This window comes from Neoarius graeffei, chromosome 27 (assembly GCF_027579695.1).
Source record: "Neoarius graeffei isolate fNeoGra1 chromosome 27, fNeoGra1.pri, whole genome shotgun sequence".
Classification (NCBI taxonomy): domain Eukaryota; kingdom Metazoa; phylum Chordata; class Actinopteri; order Siluriformes; family Ariidae; genus Neoarius; species Neoarius graeffei.
Window position 1 is genome coordinate 10,592,523 of NC_083595.1, and position 21,934 is coordinate 10,614,456.

Consider the following 21,934-nt stretch of genomic DNA (forward strand, 5'->3'; position numbering starts at 1 on the left):
CCTCCCCAGCAGGGGTGGGAGTGATTCCTGAAAAGATTCGCAGGCAGCGATATCCATGGCTCTCAGCTTGACTTTTAGTAGTGCGGCTGACTACATCTACCATGGCACGTAAGACTGACTCATCAGTGGTAGACAAGGTTTGAATATCGGCCAATGTTTTTCCCTCTGACATAAGAAAGCGTTGCAACTTAGCTGAAAAGTCATCAGACGGAACAGGAGGAGTGGGTTGTTGGGCAGTAATGATCTTCCAAACAGCGCCATCGGTAGTTCGGACTTCAGGAGATACTACAAGTGGATTGATGACTTCTTTGCATTCACACAGAACTAATAAACCATTACTATCATCATAAGGCTTGGTCCCCCTTACTCTCACTCGACCCCAGCATCGTACTGTACGCAGCTCTTCTTCAATTTTAGCCACTTCAAGACCTTCGCCCACCCCCACTACTAATATGGCATGAGTAACATCAACAGTAGCACTGTCACACCACTCAATAAGCTCTTTCTGTAGCTTACTATCTGCCATGATAGAAAATGAAAATTTCAAAATCCGGCAAAAATGTTCAAAACACACTAGTACAAAAGAAAAGCGTTACAAATTTATCATAACAATCCCAGCGGTGCCTCCATTTTGTGTAGCGCCCCCATGCCTACATTACTGGCATGACATCCAAAAACATCTAAATCAACCTTCCAACTTTGGGGCGCCCTGAGTTCTTATCATTTATGGTGATAAAACAGCAGTAGTTTTTATCGGATTGGTTATGAGTATTGTTACCTATTACCTTGTAAATAAACTGTAAATATACCTTTTAGAATGATTTAAACCAGTAAAATGTCACCATGAAATAATGAAATTCAAATGACATGTCTTTTTACCTTTTACTAAAAAATAGATTATTTACAATCAAACTACAAATGAATAAAGCATGAAATGAAACTCCCTTGTTGTTGTTTGTTAATAAACTGAAAAGACACACTCTCTCAGAGCTAGTTACCACTTAAAAGTAAACTTAGAATTGCTCTTATAACAAATAAGACACAGTAATATTGTCACCTTATCACAATAACCTTCAAAGGAAAAAGTTCTCCTTTAGATTTCACAGTTCCCCTTTAAAATGAAAAGTTACCCTTTAAACTCAAAGTCCTTAGAGTCAAAGTCACTCTTTCAAATGCAATAGGAAATGAAATAGGAAACCCAAGGAAATGCAATTGAAATGCAAACGTCTCAGTCACATGTAAATGCCCTAAACTATGCCGGCTTTAAAATAACTAAAGGGACTCAAAATATACCCAGTTGCAGGCCTGAACGTCGCTTGGGTGCGTTGGGGCCTGGAAAATAAACACTGGCCGCTTCACTCGGCGAGCTAAATAAAATGAAAATGATCTGTACCTGATCGTTGAGAAGAAAAGTAGAAGAAGCAGTTGCGAGTGTTCACTTGCTCACTGCGTGTAGCGCAGCTGAAGTATGGACCCAGTCGTGGCGTGTTCCTAGCTGATCACGTGCCTCCCGCATGGATAACAGCAGCGTTGAATGTCCCGTCTCCCCACCGCGTTTGCTGGTTTTGACCGTCTTGTTTAAACGAATCCCAACTCCTCCGGTTTACCGGACAATTCTAGCACTTAGTAGTTTCCCAAACACAGCCAACGGGTAGCACAATAACGTTGAAGCAACCCTTCTAACTGTAACTGAAACTAGCGTGCGTTTGCTCTGGTCACTAACGGCTTTACACGACAGCCGGTCATTAAAACTCACATAGAACCTCAAAAGGAAAGTGTCCCGTCTCACACAGCAAAGCCCCCTGCTTCATTAATGCTCTAGCCGAACACTTGGCAGCAGAATTCTTCCCCAAAGCCTGGGAAAGTTCAGACTTTAGCATAGCTAACAGGAGGAGACAAACTACCCGACTGTCCCCTTCACTATCCTCCGACGAACTGAATATGTTGTGTTGCGCCCTCTACTTCCTACTCTGCAACAGTTCAGGGATCACAATTCTTGACCAATCAGAAGTTAGGAAAATAATTTGTCACAGTATTAGAAACAGAAATGAAATACAAATTCTTAGAAACAAAAACATATTGGCATAGGACATTTACAAGTTTCAGCACTTCCACTTCCAAACGTTCTTTTTTCTCATTTTACATTTTAACCCTTTAATAACTCCCATGAATTTAAACCTTCCAATGAACTGAATCTAAACATAGCACAGGGCTACAGGAGTAAGCGGGGCGAGGTATTGTAATCAGTGTGGTTTGTTGGTTTGTTTGTGTGTGTGTCTGGCTGTTAACAATCTAGTGTCTAGATGGTTGCACTGATTGACTTCAAATTTTCAGGGTACGTGGCCAATGGTCCGTAGATTACCTGATTAAATTTTGGGGGTAATCAGGTCAAGGTGAAGGTGAAGGTCACCTGAAAGGTCAACCTTTCAGTCAAAATAACATTTTCCATTATAACTCAAACGGTTGTCGATAGACAGATGTTTACTATTATGAGCATACAGGAACTCCCATATGGCCTTTCATTTGGCACCATGATCTTTGACCTTGAATGAACTTGAAAGGTCAAACTCAAGGTCATGGATTTTCAGAGGGCTGTAACTTGAAAATGGTTGCTGGTAGACAGATATTTGCCATTATTAACTTATAGGAAGTGCCATATGGGCTTTCATTTGGCACCATGATCTTTGACCTTGAGTGACCCTGAAAGTTTTCAAAGGGCTATAAGTTTTAAATGGTTCATGATAGCCAGATGTTTCCCATTATCAACATATAAGAAGTCCCATATTGGCTTTCAGTTGCTGTCATGACCTTTGACCTTGAATGACTGAAATGTCAAGCTCAACGTCATGGATTTTCATAGGACTATAACTTGACAGCTGATGATTGAGAAATATTACCGTTATCAACATATAGGTATAAAATAAGTGCTGCCAGCCAAGGTTTGTTTTGCCTGGCAGCACTTGTTTCACATGATTCCACATAATTTGCAACTCCAGTAGTGAACATGGTGCATACTGTTTCAATGTTTTTAGCTGAATGCTTACTATTTAGCAGCCATATCACAAAGGCAGATGTCAATAGTATTGTGCGCACACCCTAAAGTCTTAGTCCATCAAAGAGGGAAGTTGAAGTTCTCCATCCAAAGAGGGAAGTTGAAATGGCTGGATGCCAAGGTGGGAGCAAGCCTAGAGGGGCATGTGATAAAAGAATGGTGGAAAAATAGGTCTCAAAACTCACATTAATATCTTCTGAATGAAAACTGTGGCTAGTGCTGCAATTTTTTTTTTTCAGATGAACACTTTGAACAAATGAACACTCTTAAGAGTTGGCTACCAATTAATGTAATTCAACAAAACACACTGCCTCTGAGCAGCTCTGTGCCATGAGAATTGGCAAATGTAGTTCAACTAATGTGGAACACCTACAGAAGAGTGGAAGTTGTCCTGTTTGTGAACAGACAGAAAACTCCTTGTCCAGTGTACTTCATGAACAAGGCATAGACAAACACTTTGGGGATGTGATTCATTGGCACACAACTAGCCAAACCTACAGCTGTATGAATTTCCATCACTACCATTGCTGTGGATTACATTGAAGCTCATCCAACAGACTATGTACGCAAAGTCTTCATAGTTCCTTACTCACCAAACAGACCATCATTCCTCCTGTTATCAATATTACTGACAAGACCTCTATGCCTGCTTTCCATCAGACCAGTTCATCAGACCAGACCACAATAATGGGAGTCTACCATCTAAAGTCAGATTATCCCACTGGGTAAAAGAAGTGATTGCACAAACATACCTGAATGCACTTTAAAAGACATCATCTTCTGCTGATTTTAGCATATACTGTACTACTATGGCTGGCGGCATGGTAGTGCAGTGGTTCGCAATGTCACAGCAAGAAGGTTCTGGGTTCGAACCTCATGGCCAATGGGATACTTTCTGTGTGGAGTTTGCATGTTCTCCCTGTGTCTGTGTGGGTTTCCTCTGGGTGCTCCGGTTTCCTCCCACAGTTCAAAGACATGCAAATTATGTAAAAATACCCAGCCACTGGGGTTGCACAAGCCAGTGCATACTTAGTGCCAGTCCCAAGCCTGGATAGATTGGGGAGGGTTGCATCAGAAAGGGCATCTGGTGTACAAAACCTATATCAAATCAAATATAGGGCTCAGGATCTGCTGTAGCGAGCCCTAACAGGAGGAGCCGAAATAAGAATAAGATTGTATTACTATGGTTACCTCATGGATGGCACTATGAGGACTCTCACATTTGGATATTCGTGAAACGGTAGCATGGATCTCACCACCTACCGGTACCTTTGCCAGATTTTGCAGGTTGAATGTTGCTTCATCTCAGCCCATGTCCTCTGTGTTGAGTTTAAGTGATTCTCTTCCCAAATAAAGAGCAGTATCAGCAGTTGAGTGATTCTCATTCACAATAATGTAAGATATTGGCACTATTTCCAAGTCTTGCAAACCAACTTGATGAATTGCATCCTCTATTACTGAAGGAAACCAGAATGAAAGCAAGTAGAATGAAAGGTTACATATTTGATGGCCATGCCACATAGGATATTGTCACTTGAGATGAGATGGGCTGATGAGAATGACCATGAGGTTGACAGTGATGTGCCGGTAGCATGGACCATTTGGATGTTACCCACTTTAGATTACAATGATGACGTGGAGAATTTGCTATGGGTACTTGCCAGGAAAATGAGTAAAAATACTGCAGTACTTCTGCAGGAAACCATCCTGGCACTCCTCCACTCAGACATAACCATCTGTTCTAATGGCATAATTATAATAATATTTATGGATTACATTCAACATGACAGAAAGGGTTGCACTTCTTCACAGGTTTATTTCCAGAATCAAATGGAATCTGTTTGTATTATCATTGTGAAACAAAAATGTTAATCACTTTTATTATTTATATTTTTTATTTCCTAAGTTTCTGTCATCTATATGTCATCTATATTTCTATATGTTGTTTATATTTGTCGTCTATATGACCACTCAACTGATTTTATATTTTCTTTAAAGCAATACAATAAGTATGCAAAGAGAAGACTTTACACATTATCAAGCTGAATGAGTAATTTTAAGATCTGCTCAAGTAAACTGCATGTTTATCCAGCTTATTCAGGGCTTCAGAGTCAGTATGACTAGACTATTCTGTTGCAAGTCCAAGTTCTGTTTTTCTTTCCAGGGTGAACAGCTCTTATGAAGCTCTTTCTGGAGGCTCCACCACTGAGGGCTTTGAGGATTTTACTGGTGGAATTTCCGAGAGTTATGAACTGCTAAAAGCTCCCCCGACTCTGTTCAAAATCATCAGGAAGGCACTGGATCGTGGATCTCTGCTTGGCTCCTCCATAGATGTGAGTATATTGCAAGGTACTCTCTATTTTATATCTGCATCATTATTTTCACAAATGACAAAACACATGGGGACGGGCCCTGTGATGACCTGGCGACTTGTCCAGGGTGTACCCCGCCTTTCGCCCGTAGTCAGCTGGGATAGGCTCCAGCTTGCCTGCGACCCTGTAGAAGGATGGAGCGGCTAGAGATGATGAGATGAGATGAGACATGGGGACGGCACGGTGGTGTAGTGGTTAGCGCTGTCGCCTCACAGCAAGAAGGTCCGGGTTCGAGCTCCGTGGCCGGCGAGGGCCTTTCTGTGCGGAGTTTGCATGTTCTCCCTGTGTCCGCGTGGGTTTCCTCCGGGTGCTCCGGTTTCCCCCACAGTCCAAAGACATGCAGGTTAGGTTAACTGGTGGCTCTAAATTGACCATAGGTGTGAATGTGAGTGTGAATGGTTGTCTGTGTCTATGTGTCAGCCCTGTGATGACCTGGCGACTTGTCCAGGGTGTACCCCGCCTTTCGCCTGTAGTCAGCTGGGATAGGCTCCAGCTTGCCTGCGACCCTGTAGAAGGATAAAGCGGCTAGAGATAATGAGATGAGATGAGATGAGATGAGACTTCTACATTATCGAGTCAGTATGTAGTAATCCCCTGATGTGGGTGGAGTACTGAAGCATAGCAGGCAGGAGATGATGTTCACACACAACTTTATTTCTTCTACTTTTGTTGCTTTTCAGCTTCACTCGCTCATTTGCTGCTCACACACACACACACACACACACACACACACACACACACACACACACACACACACACACACACACACACACACACACACACACACGTGTTCTGGTCAGGAGAGATTCCCTCTCTTTGCTCTCTCCCTCCTTTTCTATCCTCCATCATCACTGCAAGAAACATACGCACACAACAGTAATCTACAACAGGTGTATTGACTTTGCCACTCACCTTCTCCAGCCCTGCCCTCCATTCACAAACCGATGCTTGCCACACAGTACAAAAACATTTTAGAATTCCAAACATTCATTTTCTAGCACCAAATTAAACGTTACAGAAAAAAAATGTATTTGAGCAGCATATTACATAAGATACCACTTTTCAGATTAAAAAATAAAACATAATGAAGGCTACTGGGTTTTGCTGCAAAATTAAGAAGCAAGTGTGACAGTCAAAGTGTCCAGAAGAACTGTAGCTGGTTCTGCAAGATGCTCAGTAAAGCTTACAGCTTATTTTCTTATAAAACTGCACTCATTGTACCCGAGACTACTGTTTTTTTTTTTTTTAAAGCAAATGGTCATCTCACACCAGATATTGACATTGTTTAATTTATTATGACTTACTGCTGCTTATATTAATTTTAAATGTGAAACATTTAATTTAATTATTTTTTAAGCCATTCTAGACAAGCACCTGATTGAAACACATAGAGATTGGTGGGGCTACACATTATACTGTAGCCAGCCAGCAGGGGTCAAGCACCCCTGCTGGCTGGCTGCAGTATAATGTGTAGCCCCACCAATCTCTATGTGTTTCAATCAGGTGCTTGTCTAGAATATATTGAGGTCAGGTGCTTTGCCCACATGTTATCTATGTACATTCCCACACCAAGACTCTGTTCAATCTTCGCATCCCCTTTCCTTTGCAACCTCATTGAGAAATGAAAGGCAGTCATATACTGTCATGTGAAGAAAATAAGTACATCCCATGGAAATTGTAGACCTTTCTCAACATATTTAAACAAGCAATCATTTCATGCTTTTCATTCTTTTGATACAGTACTGTCAGATACAGTTGATATACCTGAACAAAACAATGGGGAAAATTAGCTCTTTCAATCATTTATTCAACAAAAATATCAATAGATGTAATATTTTTCTGTGGACATGTCAGACATGCAAGGAAGGCAGACGTAAGTGCAGAAGTAATCAGTTTAATAACAACAGTGAATACACACACACACACACACACACACACACACACACACACACACACACACACACACACACACACAAGTGTGCAAAACACACACAGGCAAACAATGCAAATCAGCAGGCAGAATCCAAACATGTGAAACAGGAAAAGGGTTGGGCTGGGCACAAACAGGATATCAGAGGCAAAGCAAGAACGAGAACAAGAAACAGGCACAAGAATCAGGAAACAGGAAATCAGAAACATGGGAAGAAAGGCTTGGTAATGCATACTGATGTATTGTAATACACTGATGTATTGTAATACATTGTGCATCAGCACAGTCCTTAAGTAGGTGCGCATACAGTTCCTTAATAGAGTTCAGGTGTGCATCGTTAACGGTGCTGGAATCCACTTGATGTGTGCGCAGCCTGAGGCATGCCTTCAGGTGCACGTGCCACAGTGTGCAGGACTGACAGAACTCCCTCCCAAAGAGCTCCCACTGGGAGTGAAAATCCATCATACTTGGCTCCGGTGGGGGTTTGGGCTCAGGCCAAGACTTGAATTCTTGACTAGGAGTGGGCTTGAGCTTGGGACTTGACTTGGGCTCTGGGTGGGAATCATGCTTAGACACTGGACTTGATTTGGGTCTTGGACTTGGCTCGGATCCAGGACTGAAGGTGAACTCAAGCTCCAAGCTGGATTTGAGCTCTGGAGACAACTTGAGCTCTGGTGACAACTTGAGCTCTGGGGTGGACTCTAGCTCCAGCTCAGGAGATGACTCAGGCTTGAGCTCTGGATCTGGCTTGGACTCAGGGCTAGACTCGAGCTCTGGAGATGACTTGAGATCGGGGTTGGACTCTGGCTCCAGCTCAGGAGATGACTCAAGGTTTTGTCCTGACACCAGCAGTTGCAAGAGTTACCTGCAGATCCACTGATGAAATTTTGGGGTTCTTGGAGACTTCTTTTAGTCTCAAACAGACTCTTGGGCTGAATTTGCTGGGGTTGCCAGTCCTGGACAAATTGGCAGTTGTTTGAAATCTATACCACTTGTAGGTGATTTTCCTTACAGTGGAATAATTTATTTCTCATAATTTAGAGATCTTTTTAAATCCCTTGTCAGATTCACAGGCATCCACAATCTTTTTTCTGAGGTCCTTAGAGAGCTCTTTAGATCTTGGTATGATGCCACCACACACTTCAATAGCAAACAGAATGCCAGACTCTGGATGTCAGGTTTAAATAAGATGGGTTCCACCTGCACCTCCATCTGCAGGAGGTTCTAATCAATGATACCTACTCTGGAACACCTGATTCTAATTTTATGGATTTGAAAGTGTGATAAATGTAAGGGTATCCTTTACTGATTCTTTTATTTAAATTATGAAAATGACCACAAAATATCAATTGTGTGTGTAATTTGTTAGAGTATATTACCTTTATCAGTTGCCATTGTATCAAAGAGTGAAATGTTTGCTTGTTTAAAAATGTTGAGAAAAACACCATCTTCATTGTCTAATTCAAACATTTATGTAGAAGCTGCCTGGATGTGGGTGGAGCACAGAAGTACGGCAGGCTGTTGTTAGCATTCAGATTTGTTTTTTATTTGGCTTTCCAGCACAATACTTTCTCACTTGGGACACACACAGACGCTCAGACACACACACACACACACACACACACACACACACCGTCGTGCTCTGGTCCCAATCTCTCGTCCTCTGCTCTCTTACTTCTTTTATGGAGTGCCGTCACTGCAAGAGACACACAAACACACATTAACTGATAACAGGTGTAGTGATTTGACCACTCACATTCCCTGACTCCGCCCTCCATTCACAAACTGATGCTTGGCCACACCCCTGCTGCCACATAACCCCACCGCCCAACTCAGGCTGGGGAGCCATCCGGCCTGCAGCGGACTCCCCCCAACGGGACAGGAAGTCCGCCACCACCATCTGTGCCCCCGGCCTGTGGACCACCTCGAATTTCAATGGCTGGAGGGTGAGATACCAACGGGTGATCCATGCATTGGCATCCTTCATGCGGTGGAGTCACTGGAGGGGCGCATGGTCTGAACAGAGGGTGAAAGGGCATCCCAGTAGGTAGTACCGGAGGGTGAGGACCACCCACTTGATGGCCAGGCACTCTTTCTCTATTGTGCTGTACTTGCTTTCACGCACTGACAACTTTTGGCTAATGTACAGTACAGGACTTTTTAGTGAGATCAGTCAGCGGGCTGGTGACGTCCAAATGGTGGTTATGGTGGACTGAGTCATCACAGACAACGAATCTCATTCTCCCAGTCATTTAGTGATGATGGCTGAGGAGTCCAATGTGTAAAGCGCACACGTGTTAGATTAGATTAGATAAAACTTTATTGATCCCTTTGGGCAGGTTCCCTCAGGGAAATTAAAAACAGTCATGTTGGCAGTCATTGCAGATGAAGTGATGGTGTGGGGGTGATGGGTTGAGGGGCAGCAGCGGGGGCAGCAGCAGCATGATGCCTTTGCAGGCGTTTCTCTATCAGCCTGGTAGTCCTCTTTTCTTCAAAAGATTTTGTAGCCATCTTGGCAGATCTTGTGCCACTGGGCACGGCCTTGGGCCTTCCTCTCCCAAGATGAAGGATCGATGTTGTAGGCCTTCAGGGTGGCTTTCAGGACATCTTTATAGCGCTTGCATTGTCCACCTTGGGATCGGCTGCCTGATGCCAGTTCCTCAAACATAAGGGCCTTTGGAATTCGCTCCTCTCCCATGCACGTGATGTGTCTTGACCATTGCAGTTGGGCTTGGGTGATGAAGGCCTCCACGCTTCTGATGTTGCAACACTCTAAAATGGTGGTGTTTGGGACCTTCTCCTTCCATGTCAAGTTGCAGATCTTGCGAAGGTAGCACTGGTGAAATTGCTCCAGCCTCTTTATGTGGCATCAGTATTGTGTCCATGTTTTGCAGCCGTATAGTAATGTGCTTAGAACCACTGTCCTGTACACTTGAATTTTTGTGCTCAGTCGTTAGCTGCAATCTGACCGAAGGCGGTGCTCAAGACGACCATAAGAAGAGCTAGCTTTGCTGATGCGTGTGGTGATCTCATCATCTATCTTTGCATTCTGTGCTAGGATTCCTCCAAGGTAGCAAAATTTCTCCACGGACTTCAGTGGTTCTCCATTCACAGTGATGGTTTGAGTAGAAGGAGGTGATCCAGGTCCTAGTTGGTGCAGCACTTTGGTCTTGTTAATGCTGACTGTAAGTCCAAATCAGGTGCAAGCTCTTGAGAAGGCATCAGCAATGTGCTGAGCATCTTCAAAGGAATTAGCAATCAGAGCACAATCGTCCGCATACAGTAATTCATGGAGCAGCATGGAAGAGGTTCTGGTTTTTGCCTTGAGTCTCCTTAAGTTGAAGATGCTTCCATCACTTCTGAAGTGGATCATCACTCCTGTGTCACACTCGCTGAAAGCAATGTGCAGCATGGCAGAGAAGACAATGCTGAACAGCAAGGGAGCCATGACGCATCCTTGTTTGGTGCCATTGCTGACTTCAAAGGGAGCTGAGATCAAGCCGTTATTGATTACATGACCAACCATGGCTTTGTGGAAGGATCGAATGATATTGGTGACTCGTGCTGGACATCCAGATTTGGTGAGAACTTTCCAGAGGCCTTCTCAGCTGACAGAGTTGAAGGCTTTTGTCAGGTCTTCAAAAACCATGAACAGTTCTCTGTTTTGTTCTACACACTTTTCTTGCACTTGTCTGGCTGAGAAGAGCATGTCTGTTGTGCCTTGCAAGGTGCAAAACCCACATTGGCTCTCTGGGATGACTTCATTGGCGATGGAGTTGGTGAGGCGATTGATGATGATTTTCACAAGTATCTTACCAGCTATGGAGAGGGGTGATATGCCTCTGTCGTTGTCACAGCTGTGTCTGTTTCCCTTATTCTTGTAGAGGTGCACGATAAGTGCATCCTTGAAGTTTTGTGGGACAGACTCTTCCTCCCAGAATGAACCGAACAGGTCACACAGCTTAGTTGCTAAGAGGTCCTCCAATCTTGTAGATTTCCACTGGTATCCCATCAGTGCTGGCTGCTTTTCCTTTAGAGAGCTGTTCGATGGCCTTGATGGTTTCAGCTACTGTGGGAGGGTTGTTGAGTTCTTGATGCATGGGTCTCTGGGGAAGTTGTGAGATGGCATCATCTGAGATGGTTGACACATGATTCAAGACTCCACTGAAGTGTTCAGCCCATCGAGAAAGTATACCAGCTTGGTCTTTGATGAGGGTTTGTCCATCAGCTGTGTATAGTGGTGTGCTACCATGGGAGGTAGGTCCATACACAGCTTTCAGTCCATTGTAAAAGGCCTTAGTGTCTTTCCTGTCAGAGGCTGCTTGTAGATCAGTAGTTCAGTCTTGCCATCAACGATCTTTCATCTTTCTCAGTACAGTTTGTGCTTGTCTTTTCAGTCTGAGGTATGTGTCTTTCTTTGTTTGTGATGTCTTCTCTATGATGTAGTTGATGTTAGCTTGGTGAAGACGATCCAGGAGGTTGCAAATGGTGGTGTCATTTTCATCAAACCAGTCATGGTGTGAGCATTTTGCAAAACCCAGTACTTCCTCTGAAGACTGATAAATAGCGTCTCTTAGTGTCCTCCAAAATTCCTCCACTGATAGTCCTTCAGTGCTGATGTTGTTGAGTGTGTTTTCAGTCTTCTCATGAAGTTGGAAGGACACTGATGGGGAAAAGAGTTTGCGAACGTCCAGTTTCTTGGCTGGTGCTGAGTGGACCCTGTGTTGTGGTGGCTTGAAGGAGAAGGCTACACAGGTGTGGAGGAGGCGATGGTCAGAGAGGCAGGTCAAGCCCATCATGGCTCTGTTGAGGTGAACTTCTCTGACATCCCTCTGGCAGACTATGGCGAGGTCAATTTGGTGCCAATGGCCTGAGCGAGGGTGCATCCAGGTAGTCTTTTTCGCAGTGCGCTGTTGGAACAGTGTGTTGGTGATATTCAATTGGCATTGTGAGCAAATGGTTAGGAGGAGTGTGCCGTTGGAGTTTTCTTTGCCGGTGCCATGGTGACCAATGACTTTGTCCCAGGCTATGTGGTCTCTGCCGACACGGGCATTGAAATCTCCAAGTAGGACAAGCTTGTCAGAGTGATGGGTGGCTTGGATGAGATTGTTTAGCTCCTCGTAGAACTGCTCCTTCGTCTCATCGGTGTGAGCCATGGTGGGTGCATAGACGCTGATTATGGTAACATAACCACTATCAAGGTTTTGGCGAAGTGTCATCAGCCGCTCGTTCAATCCATGTGGTACTGAGTCCAAGAGCTTGGGATAGCAATTCTTGATGGTGTAGCCAATTCCAGCTTGCCTTGGTTCATTTTCAGGTCTTCCAGAGCAAAAGAAGGTGTATCCAGCTCCGTGTTCAGTGAGTTGTGAGCTTCCTGGTAGACAAGTTTCACTCAAAGCAGCAATGGCTATGTTGTAGTGCAGAAGTTCTTGTGCCACGATGGTCATTTTTCATTCCAGGCTGTTTGCATTGTCTTGCAGCGTACAGACATTCCATGCTGCCAGACTGATTGTCATGCTTCTGTTTCTACCGCAGGAATGGATGACCAGACCGCCATGGTCAATGGCCAAGTCGAGGTGGAACAAGCTTTGTTTGGGGGCTTTTTTATACCCCCCTCTTTAAAGGGTGAGGACTCCATGGGGGGGGGTTCCCTTCTGCACGCCCGGGCTTTGGCACCACTGTAGAAGCTGCCCAGATGTGGGTGGAGCACAGAAGTACGGCAGGCTGTTGTTAGCATTCAGATTTGTTTTTTATTTGGCATTTCAGCACAATACTTTCTCACTTGGGACACACACAGACACTCAGACACACACACACACACACACACACACACACACACACACACAGACACACCATCGTGCTCTGGTCCCAATCTCTTGTCCTCTGCTCTCTTACTCCTTTTATGGAGTGCCGTCACTGCAAGAGACACACAAACACACATTAATTGACAACAGGTGTAGTGATTTGACCAATCACCTTCCCCGACTCCGCCCTCCATTCACAAACTGACGCCCAGCCACGCCCCCGCTGCCACAATTTAGTTTTACCAATGCTGTTATCTGCATATTTTTCTATTTTCCCCCAGAAATGAGTTTTTAAAATGTTATTCGACTATATCATAAAATGATATGGATACACTTGGGAATTAAATGATTGACAGACTTGGTCACACCCTACACCTTGGTATTGGGTGAAGGGGCAGGTCTTCCAAATGAGTAGGCGTGTCTGACATTGACTCTCATCTCTACCACACAGATTCTGGCTCCAGATTTAACAACAAGGCAGAGGAATTTTAGCTTCATTTCTATCAAACAGAAAGGCATGGAACCACGCTGTCCATGCTTTTTACAGTCATTGTTCATGAATAATAAATATTGACCAAGGAAAACATTAGTGTATTCATTTTTGCATAATCATTAATGTTAATAATTAATGTCCGAATGAAGTGGGACAGAAATGGATATGTGAATGATATCAATATTCTGCTCCTGAACAGATCAGCAGTGCAGCTGAGACAGAAGCAATAACCAGACAGAAGCTGGTGAAGGGACATGCCTACTCTGTCACGGGAGCAGAAGTGGTGAGGCTTGTGTGCTCTCTCTCTCTCTCTCTCTCTCTCTCTCTCTCTCTCTCCTAGTTAGTGGCACATACATGAAGTCAAACAGTCATTTTGAAATGTATGTAAACATTAAGAAACTTTCTTAATCTTTCTCAGTGTGCAAATATTTAAAGATGAGCTCATCTTTGTTCATCTCAGACAGTTCCAGGTAAATATGAAATGTTCATTAGGTTTGTCAATTTGTGAAGTAAAATAAGAATCAAATATCTTAGTTTAACACAGTCATCTCAAAAACAAAAAGTGCATTCTGATCATATAATTATAAATACAAAAGCAGTCATATTAGAATATAGTCTTTGGAATATAAGTGTGATTAACACACACAAATATACATACATGGGAATGAATATATATATATATATATATATATATATATATATATATATATATATATATATATATATATATATATATATATATATATTTCTAGTGGGGTGGGCTCATCACACCCCTTTGGGAGTGGCTCATCCTCTATTGGTCCCCACTGGCACCCAGGTCTCACCTATGGGTCCTAGAAGGTGCTTGTATGTGGCAGCGCCCACCCCCGGCCAACGGCTTTGACAAGTCAGCTAAACTAGGTGAGTGTAGCCAACAGGTCTGAAACTTGGTGAGTTAGTGATATATCTACCCTAGCATGCTAAGATGGCTCCGGCAGACTGGGCAGATGAGATCAATAGTGAGATCCAATGGCCAGGAAGGTGGTGCTGCAGGGCTCTGTGGAGAGCTCAGGGTGTGGCCAGGGACTCAAGATGTCATGGCCATCCACTGCAGCCAAGGAAGTCTCCAGTTGTGATGGTTCTTTGTCCTACTGGACCTCGATTTCTGAGGCTAAGAGAGTGAATCTGCCCTAGTGCAATGGCCTTTCCACTTTAAAAGCTTTGCCACACAGGTCCTTTGCACAAACTCATCTCATTTTCTACAAGCCCTATGGTGATGGGGGAGGGGCAAAGTGACAGGTGGAGGTAACCATTAGGAGTCACAACACCAAACCTGCACAAAGGTGGCCTGTGGACCAGTGGTCGCTCATCTCTGACCTAGGACAACAGAGATGTTTGGCAGCCTCCCGGGGGACTGAACAGCCCTCTTCTGGGACAGCACCACTCACCACTGCATGAAGGAGGGGACTAGAAAAGGTGTCCTAAACATTGCTTATCCTAACAGAACTGGCTGGCATACCACGGCTGGCAGTTTACCCCTACAGCGGTTGAAAAACAGTAAAAAGAAAGATGATTTTTGGAGTATGGAATGTTCGAACACTCATGGACAGAGAGAGCTCCATGAGACCAGAGAGGAGAACAGCCCTCATTGCAAGAGAACTGGCTCGCTATCACAGCGACATAGCTGCCCTGACTGAAACCCGGCTTGCAGGAGAAGGATCAATAGCTGAACTCAAGGGAGGCTACACCTTTTTCTGGAAAGGCAAGGCAGAGAATGAAGACAGAATCCATGGAGTCAGCTTTGCCATCAGATCTGGCCCCTTGCATCAATTCCCAGACCTTCCTATTTGCATCAGCAAGCGTCTGATTAAACTCCGCTTTCCCCTCAACCTCCACCGCCATGCCACTGTCATCTGTGCCTGTGCGCCCACCCTGATGAGCAGTGATGAAGTGAAGGATAGCTTCTACAGCAACCTAGATCGCCTTGTGAATGCCACTCCCCTAAACGACAAGCTTCTCCTGCTGGGTGATTTCAATGCCAGAGTTGGCAATGACCACAGGAACTGGAAAGGGGTATTGAAACATCACAGCATTGGCAAAATGAGCTCCAATGGCCTAAGGCTTTTGAGTCTGTATGCAGAGAATGACTTGACGATCACCAACACACTCTTCAGGTAGGTGGACAACTACAAATCAACATGGATGCATCCCAGATCCAAGTAGTGGCATCTGATTAACTTTGCCATCTGTAACAGGAGAGACTGTGATGTGAAGATCACCAAGGCCATGTGTGGAGCAGAGTGCTGGACTGACCACCATTTGGTCAGGTCCATCCTGTCACTGCACATTGCCCCGACACACCATAAGAAGCTGAAAGACATCCAACTAGCCTTCAATGTTGCAAAGCTGAAGCAAATGAGGTGATGTCAGGAGTTCACTGATGACCTGGATGACAGGCTGACCTCTCATGGACCACTGACTGGAAGTACAACACAAACTGGGAACAGTTTAAAACTCTGGTGAAGGAGTCAGCAAAGTCCACCAGTGGACCAAAAAAACAAGTCCACCAGGAATGGTTTGATGAGAATAATGAGAACATTAGACACCTTCTGGAGAAAAAGCAGAAGGCCTACCTTGAGTGGCAGAATTATAGCTCCTCCACTTCTAAGCATGATCGCTTGAAGCATCTCCAGAGACAGGCACAGACCGCACTGCGCAGAATGCAGGATGAATGGTAGGAGAGAAAGGCTGATGAAGTCCAGAGGCACTCAGACACTAAGAACTCAAAGATGTTCTTCAGTGCTATCAAGGAAGTCTATGGACCAGGGACCTATGCCACACACCACTCCTGTTGGCAGACAGTTCTACATTGCTGAAGGAGAAGAGGAGTATCAACTTGAGGTGGAGAGAACAGCTCAACAACCTACTCAACAGGCCCTCCACTGTTGTTCCTGCTGCTCTGGACCAGATCCCCCAACAACCCAGACTCAACAGCCTTGACCTTCCTCCCACAATGGATGAGGTCATGAAGGCAATTAAGCAGACTAGCTTAGGTAAAGCCCCTGGGATGGATGGAATTCCTGCAGAGATCTTCAAGTCTGTCAGTCTGGTGGCTCTCGAAGCCTTCCACACCCTCCTCACCAGCATCTGGGAGGAGGAAGACATGCCCAAGGACTTTAGGGACACTATGGTTGTCTTGCTGTTCAAGCATAAGGGCAGCAAAGCTGACTGTGGCAACTACTGGGGTGTCTCCCTCCTGTCAATTGCTGGGAAGATTTTGACTCGGGTCATTCTCAACTGCCTGATCACCAACATATTAAAGAAAAACCTGCCAGAGGCACAGGGTGGATTCCGTCCAAGTTGCAGCACCACTGACATGATATTCACAGTCCGTCAGGTTCAAGAGAAATGTATTGAGCAGAACATGGACTTCTACACTGTCTTCATAGACTTAACCAAGGTGTTCAATTCTGTCAATAGGGAGGCCCTCTGGACAATCCTGTCAAAGTTTGGATGTCCAAACAGGTTTGTCAACCTCATCCATCTGTTCCATCATGACATGACTGGACTAGTACTCTCTGGTGGAGAAGTGTCAGAGCCGTTCAGCATCACAGATGGCATCAAGCAAGGATGTGTTCTGGCTCCCGTTCTTTTCAATCTCTTCTTCACCTGTGTGTTCAACCATGCTGTCAGGGACCTTGACCTCGGGGCGGGGGGGTGGGGGGGGGTGGTACCTGAGGTATAGATTCGACGGATCTCTTTGATTTTTGTCATTTGAGTGCCAAAACCAAGATAATGGAGAGGATCATTTTGGAAGCACTCTTTGCTGATGACTACACCCTTATGGTACATAAGGAGTCTGACCTCCAGCTCATCATCAACAAGTTTGCTGAAGCCTCCAGTCTCTTTGGTCTCACCATCAGCCTTGGCAAGACAGAGGTCCTGCTACAACCTGCCCCCACTTCCACTGCTCATCCCCCTTCTATTTCCATCAAAGGGACAGAGCTGAAGACAGAAGAATTCAAGTACCTTGGCAGCATCATTTCCAGAGATGAAACCCTGGACAGAGAAGTCAATGCTAGGATCTGCAAAGCTAGCCAAGCTCTTAGTTGTCTGAGAAGATGTGTCCTGATCCAGCACAACGTCAGGAAGTGCACGAAGCTCAAGGCGTACAAGGCCATCATTCTCACCAGTCTCCTATATGGATGTGAGACATGGATTCTGTACAGAAGACACCTGAAACAGCTGGAACAGTTCCACATGCAGAGCCTGAGGTCAATACTCGATATCCGCTGGCAGGACCAAATCACAAACTTGGAGGTCCTTGACAGAGCTGAGACAACCAGCACTGAAGCCATGATTTTGAAAACCCAGCTTCAATGGGTGGGGCACATCATTTGAATGGAAAACTCCAGGATGCCTAAGCAGCTGCTGTATGGCAAGCTTTGTTCAGGCAAGCAGTACCAAGGCAGGCCACCCAAGAGGTTCAAAGACTGTGTGAAGGCCAACGCAGTCCTTGCCAGGACTGCCCCAAAGCAGCTTGAGCATTGTGCGCAGGATAGGCTTGGCTGGTGAGGTCTTTCAAGGCAGGTCCATGACAGCTTCGAAGAAGGATGCCATGCAAGCCTAACGGAGGCCTGTGAGAGGAGGAAGTTAGCAGCAACTGTGCCAGCTAAACCAGGACAGTTCCACTGCCCCATCTGCAAATGACTACGCCGTTCAAGAATTGGACTCCACAGCCACCTGCGAGTCCACAACAAATAAGCTGTGCAAGCTGTCATCATCAAAACCAATGGACTACCAAGAGAGGCTAGGGTATTAGGCAGAAAAAGAAATTTACCAGTCAAAAATAATATTTTATATAATCCTGATAAGCGCCGCAGGTGCGAAGACGAGCGCCGCAGGCGCGAAGTCCCTCTAGGGGGGTCTGGGGGCATGCCCCCCCAGAAAATTTTTGAAATTTAGACTTCATTTCCTGCATTCTAGGACATTTTCAGGGTGAAATGGCGTGTAATTTTTGATCAGAAATATTGCATATTTTTACTTTGTATTTTTTTCAGTTTCACTCCTGAATGTATCAGATGTATGTATGGTGTTTGATTTGGTAACAAAAGTGAAAAGAAAATAAACAACAATGAATTGTATATAATCTTTTGATCTAGTTACAGTATTTAATAAAAAAAAAAAACCAACAGTATTCTATTTTACCATACCCCAATGAAACCCCCTTGTTAATCAATGTATCACACATACCTTTTCTGTCTTTTTGTGGAAAAACGAATCAGTTTTTGTCACATTCAATTTGGGGCGTTTGTTGGGATTCATCTTGATCCAGAAGAGTGAGTCAGCAAAAAAAAATGCGGTTCTCCCGCCAAGAAAGAGGAAACTACAACGCAGGGTGTTTGGCAATTTTCGACCAATCAGAATTCGCGATTTATTCAGTCCGCATGTTACAAGATTCAGTGCGGGCCAAAATGGCGGAAACGATGAAATATTCTGATTTTTCATTTCAAGTTTTCAGTATTTTTCGTATTAAACTGTGTTTCTTACGATTTGTAAATGATGGCGGAACCACACACGGACTGGCCATCGGGAGTAGCGGGAGTTTTCCCAGTGGGCCGGTGGTTCAGTGTGGGCCAGCGGAGAAAAAAAAAAAAACAGTTGCGCGCTGGCCTTTAATATGATAAGCAATGTTAACAGTTTCTTTAACAAACTGTTAACATTGCTTATCATAGTAAAGGCCAGCGCGCAACTGTAATAAGCAATGTTAACAGTTTCTTAAAGAAACTGTTAACATTGCTTATCATATTAAAGGCCAGCGCGCAACTGTTTTTTTTTTTTTTTTTCTCCGCCGGCCCACGCTGAACCACCAGCCCACCGGGAAAACTCCCGCTACTCCCGATGGCCAGTCCGTGTGTGGGCGGAACATAACTGGATTTATCGGATGACATGTGGGAGTATTCATGTGCGAAAATTTTCGGCATTATCGTCCGTTTCAGTATCCGTCTGTGTGTATACTTGCCCGTTGAAATCGGCAATTGCCCGTCAAATTTACGGGTGGACGGGTCTCTGCCTAATACCTTAAGAGAGGCTATATATATCATCTCATCTCATTATCTCTAGCCGCTTTATCCTGTTCTACAGGGTCGCAGGCAAGCTGGAGCCTATCCCAGGTGACTAGAGGCAAAAGGTGGGGTACACCCTGGACAAGTTGCCAGGTCATCACAGGGCTGACACATAGACACAGACAACCATTCACACCTATGGTCAATTTAGAGTCACCAGTTAACCTAACCTGCATGTCTTTGGGGGAAACCGAAGCACCCAGAGGAAACCCACGCAGACACGGGGAGAACATGCAAACTCCACACTGAAAGGCCCTCGCCAGCCACGGGGCTCAAACCCGGACCTTCTTGCTGTGAGGCGACAGCGCTAACCATTACACCATCGTGCCGTATATATATATATATATATATATATATATATATATATATATATTTTTTTTTTTTGTGATGTTTTGGACTGGAATGCTATGGGACTGTAGTGAGCTGCTATTTGAAGGCATTATTACTTTCACAGAGGTAAATTATACTGTATGTAATTGATTACTTATATGGTTTCTGTCAAGTCTCCAACATTTTATTTTCTTTTTCGCTCTGAAGAGACAGCATGTTGATTCGAGACATAATTTATTGGGGATTGAATTTTTATGAATAAATTTATGAACCATAGGCACAGTTTCTTAAAAGGAGAATACAAAAAGATTGGCAATGTTTTATTAATGTGGTGATTAAAAATTAGCTACTTAAAAGTATGATAAAATAACTTACACTGTGAAAGAGAGAGGGGCTATATAGAGTTTAGACACAAAGAAATTGTGATTGGGAAGTTGATGAAGATATTAAGATAGACAAAAAAGAAATGAATCGATAGATAGATAGTGAGTGAGAGAGAGAGAAATGAAATAGATGGGGAAGTTGGATATTAACATAGAAAGAAAGCGACAGACAGACAGATAGATGAGAGAGAGAGAGAGAGAGAGAGAGAGAGAGAATGAAATACATTGATAGGGATAGATACAGTGGTGCTTGAAAGTTTGTGAACCCTTTAGAATTTCTATATTTCTGCATAAATGACCTAAAACATCAGATTTTCACACAAGTCCTAAAAGTAGACAAAGAAAACCCAGTTAAACAAATGCGACAAAAATATTATACTTGGTTATTTATTTATTTATTTATTGAGGAAAATTATCCAATATTACATATCTGTGAGTGGCAAAAGTATGTGAACCTCTAGGATTAACAGTTAATTTGAAGGTGAAATTAGAGTCAGGTGTTTTCAATCAAAGGGATGACAATCAGGTGTGAGTGGGTACCCTGTTTTATTTAAAGAACGGGGATCTTTGAAAGTCTGATCTTCACAACACATGTTTGTGGAAGTGTATCATGGCATGAACAAAGGAAATTTCTGAGGACCTCAGAAAAAGCATTGTTGATGCTCATCAGGCTGGAAAAGGTTACAAAACCATCTCTAAAGAGTTTGGACTCCACCAATCCACAGTCAGACAGATTGTGTACAAATGGAGGAAATTCAAGATCATAGTTACCCTCCCCAGGGGTGGTCGACCAACAAAGATCACTCCAAGAGCAAGGCGTGTAATAGTTGGCGAGGCCACAAAGGACCCCAGGGTAACTTCTAAGCAACTGAAGGCCTCTCACATTGGCTAATGTTAATGTTCATGAGTCCACCATCAGGAGAACACTGAACAACAATGGTGTGCATGGCAGGGTTGCAAGGAGAAAGCCACTGCTCTCTAAAAAGAACATTGCTGCTCACCTGCAGTTTGCTAAAGATCACGTGAACAAGCCAGAAGGCTATTGGAAAAATGTTTTGTGGACGGATGAGACCAAAATAGAACTTTTTGGTTTAAATGAGAAGCATTATGTTTGGAGAAAGGAAAACAATGCATTCCAGCATAAGAACCTTATTCCATCTGTGAAACATGGTGGTGGTAGTATAATGGTTTGGGCCTGTTTTGCTGCATCTGGGCCAGGATGGCTTGCCATCATTGATGGAACAATGAATTGTGAATTATACCAGCGAATTCTAAAGGAAAATGTCAGGACATCTGTCCATGAACTGAATCTCAAGAGAAGGTGGGTCATGCAGCAAGACAACGACCCTAAGCACACAAGTCGTTCTACCAAAGAATGGTTAAAGAAGAATAAACTTAATGTTTTGGAATGGCCAAGTCAAAGTTCTGACCTTAATCCAATCGAAATGTTGTGGAAGGACCTGAAG

The 21,934-nt window shown here is 44.1% G+C and overlaps 1 protein-coding gene across 1 annotated transcript in view; it reads left to right on the forward strand.

Moving 5' to 3' along the window:
• The window catches only part of capn8 (calpain 8), a 61,876-nt gene that overhangs the window by 13,883 nt on the left and 26,059 nt on the right, over window positions 1-21,934 (forward strand). Inside the window, exons 5-6 of the mRNA XM_060911406.1 lie at window positions 5,217-5,385; window positions 13,851-13,934. Of these exons, the coding sequence (XP_060767389.1) occupies window positions 5,217-5,385; window positions 13,851-13,934 (253 nt within the window). The remainder of the gene's footprint in view (window positions 1-5,216; window positions 5,386-13,850; window positions 13,935-21,934) is intronic.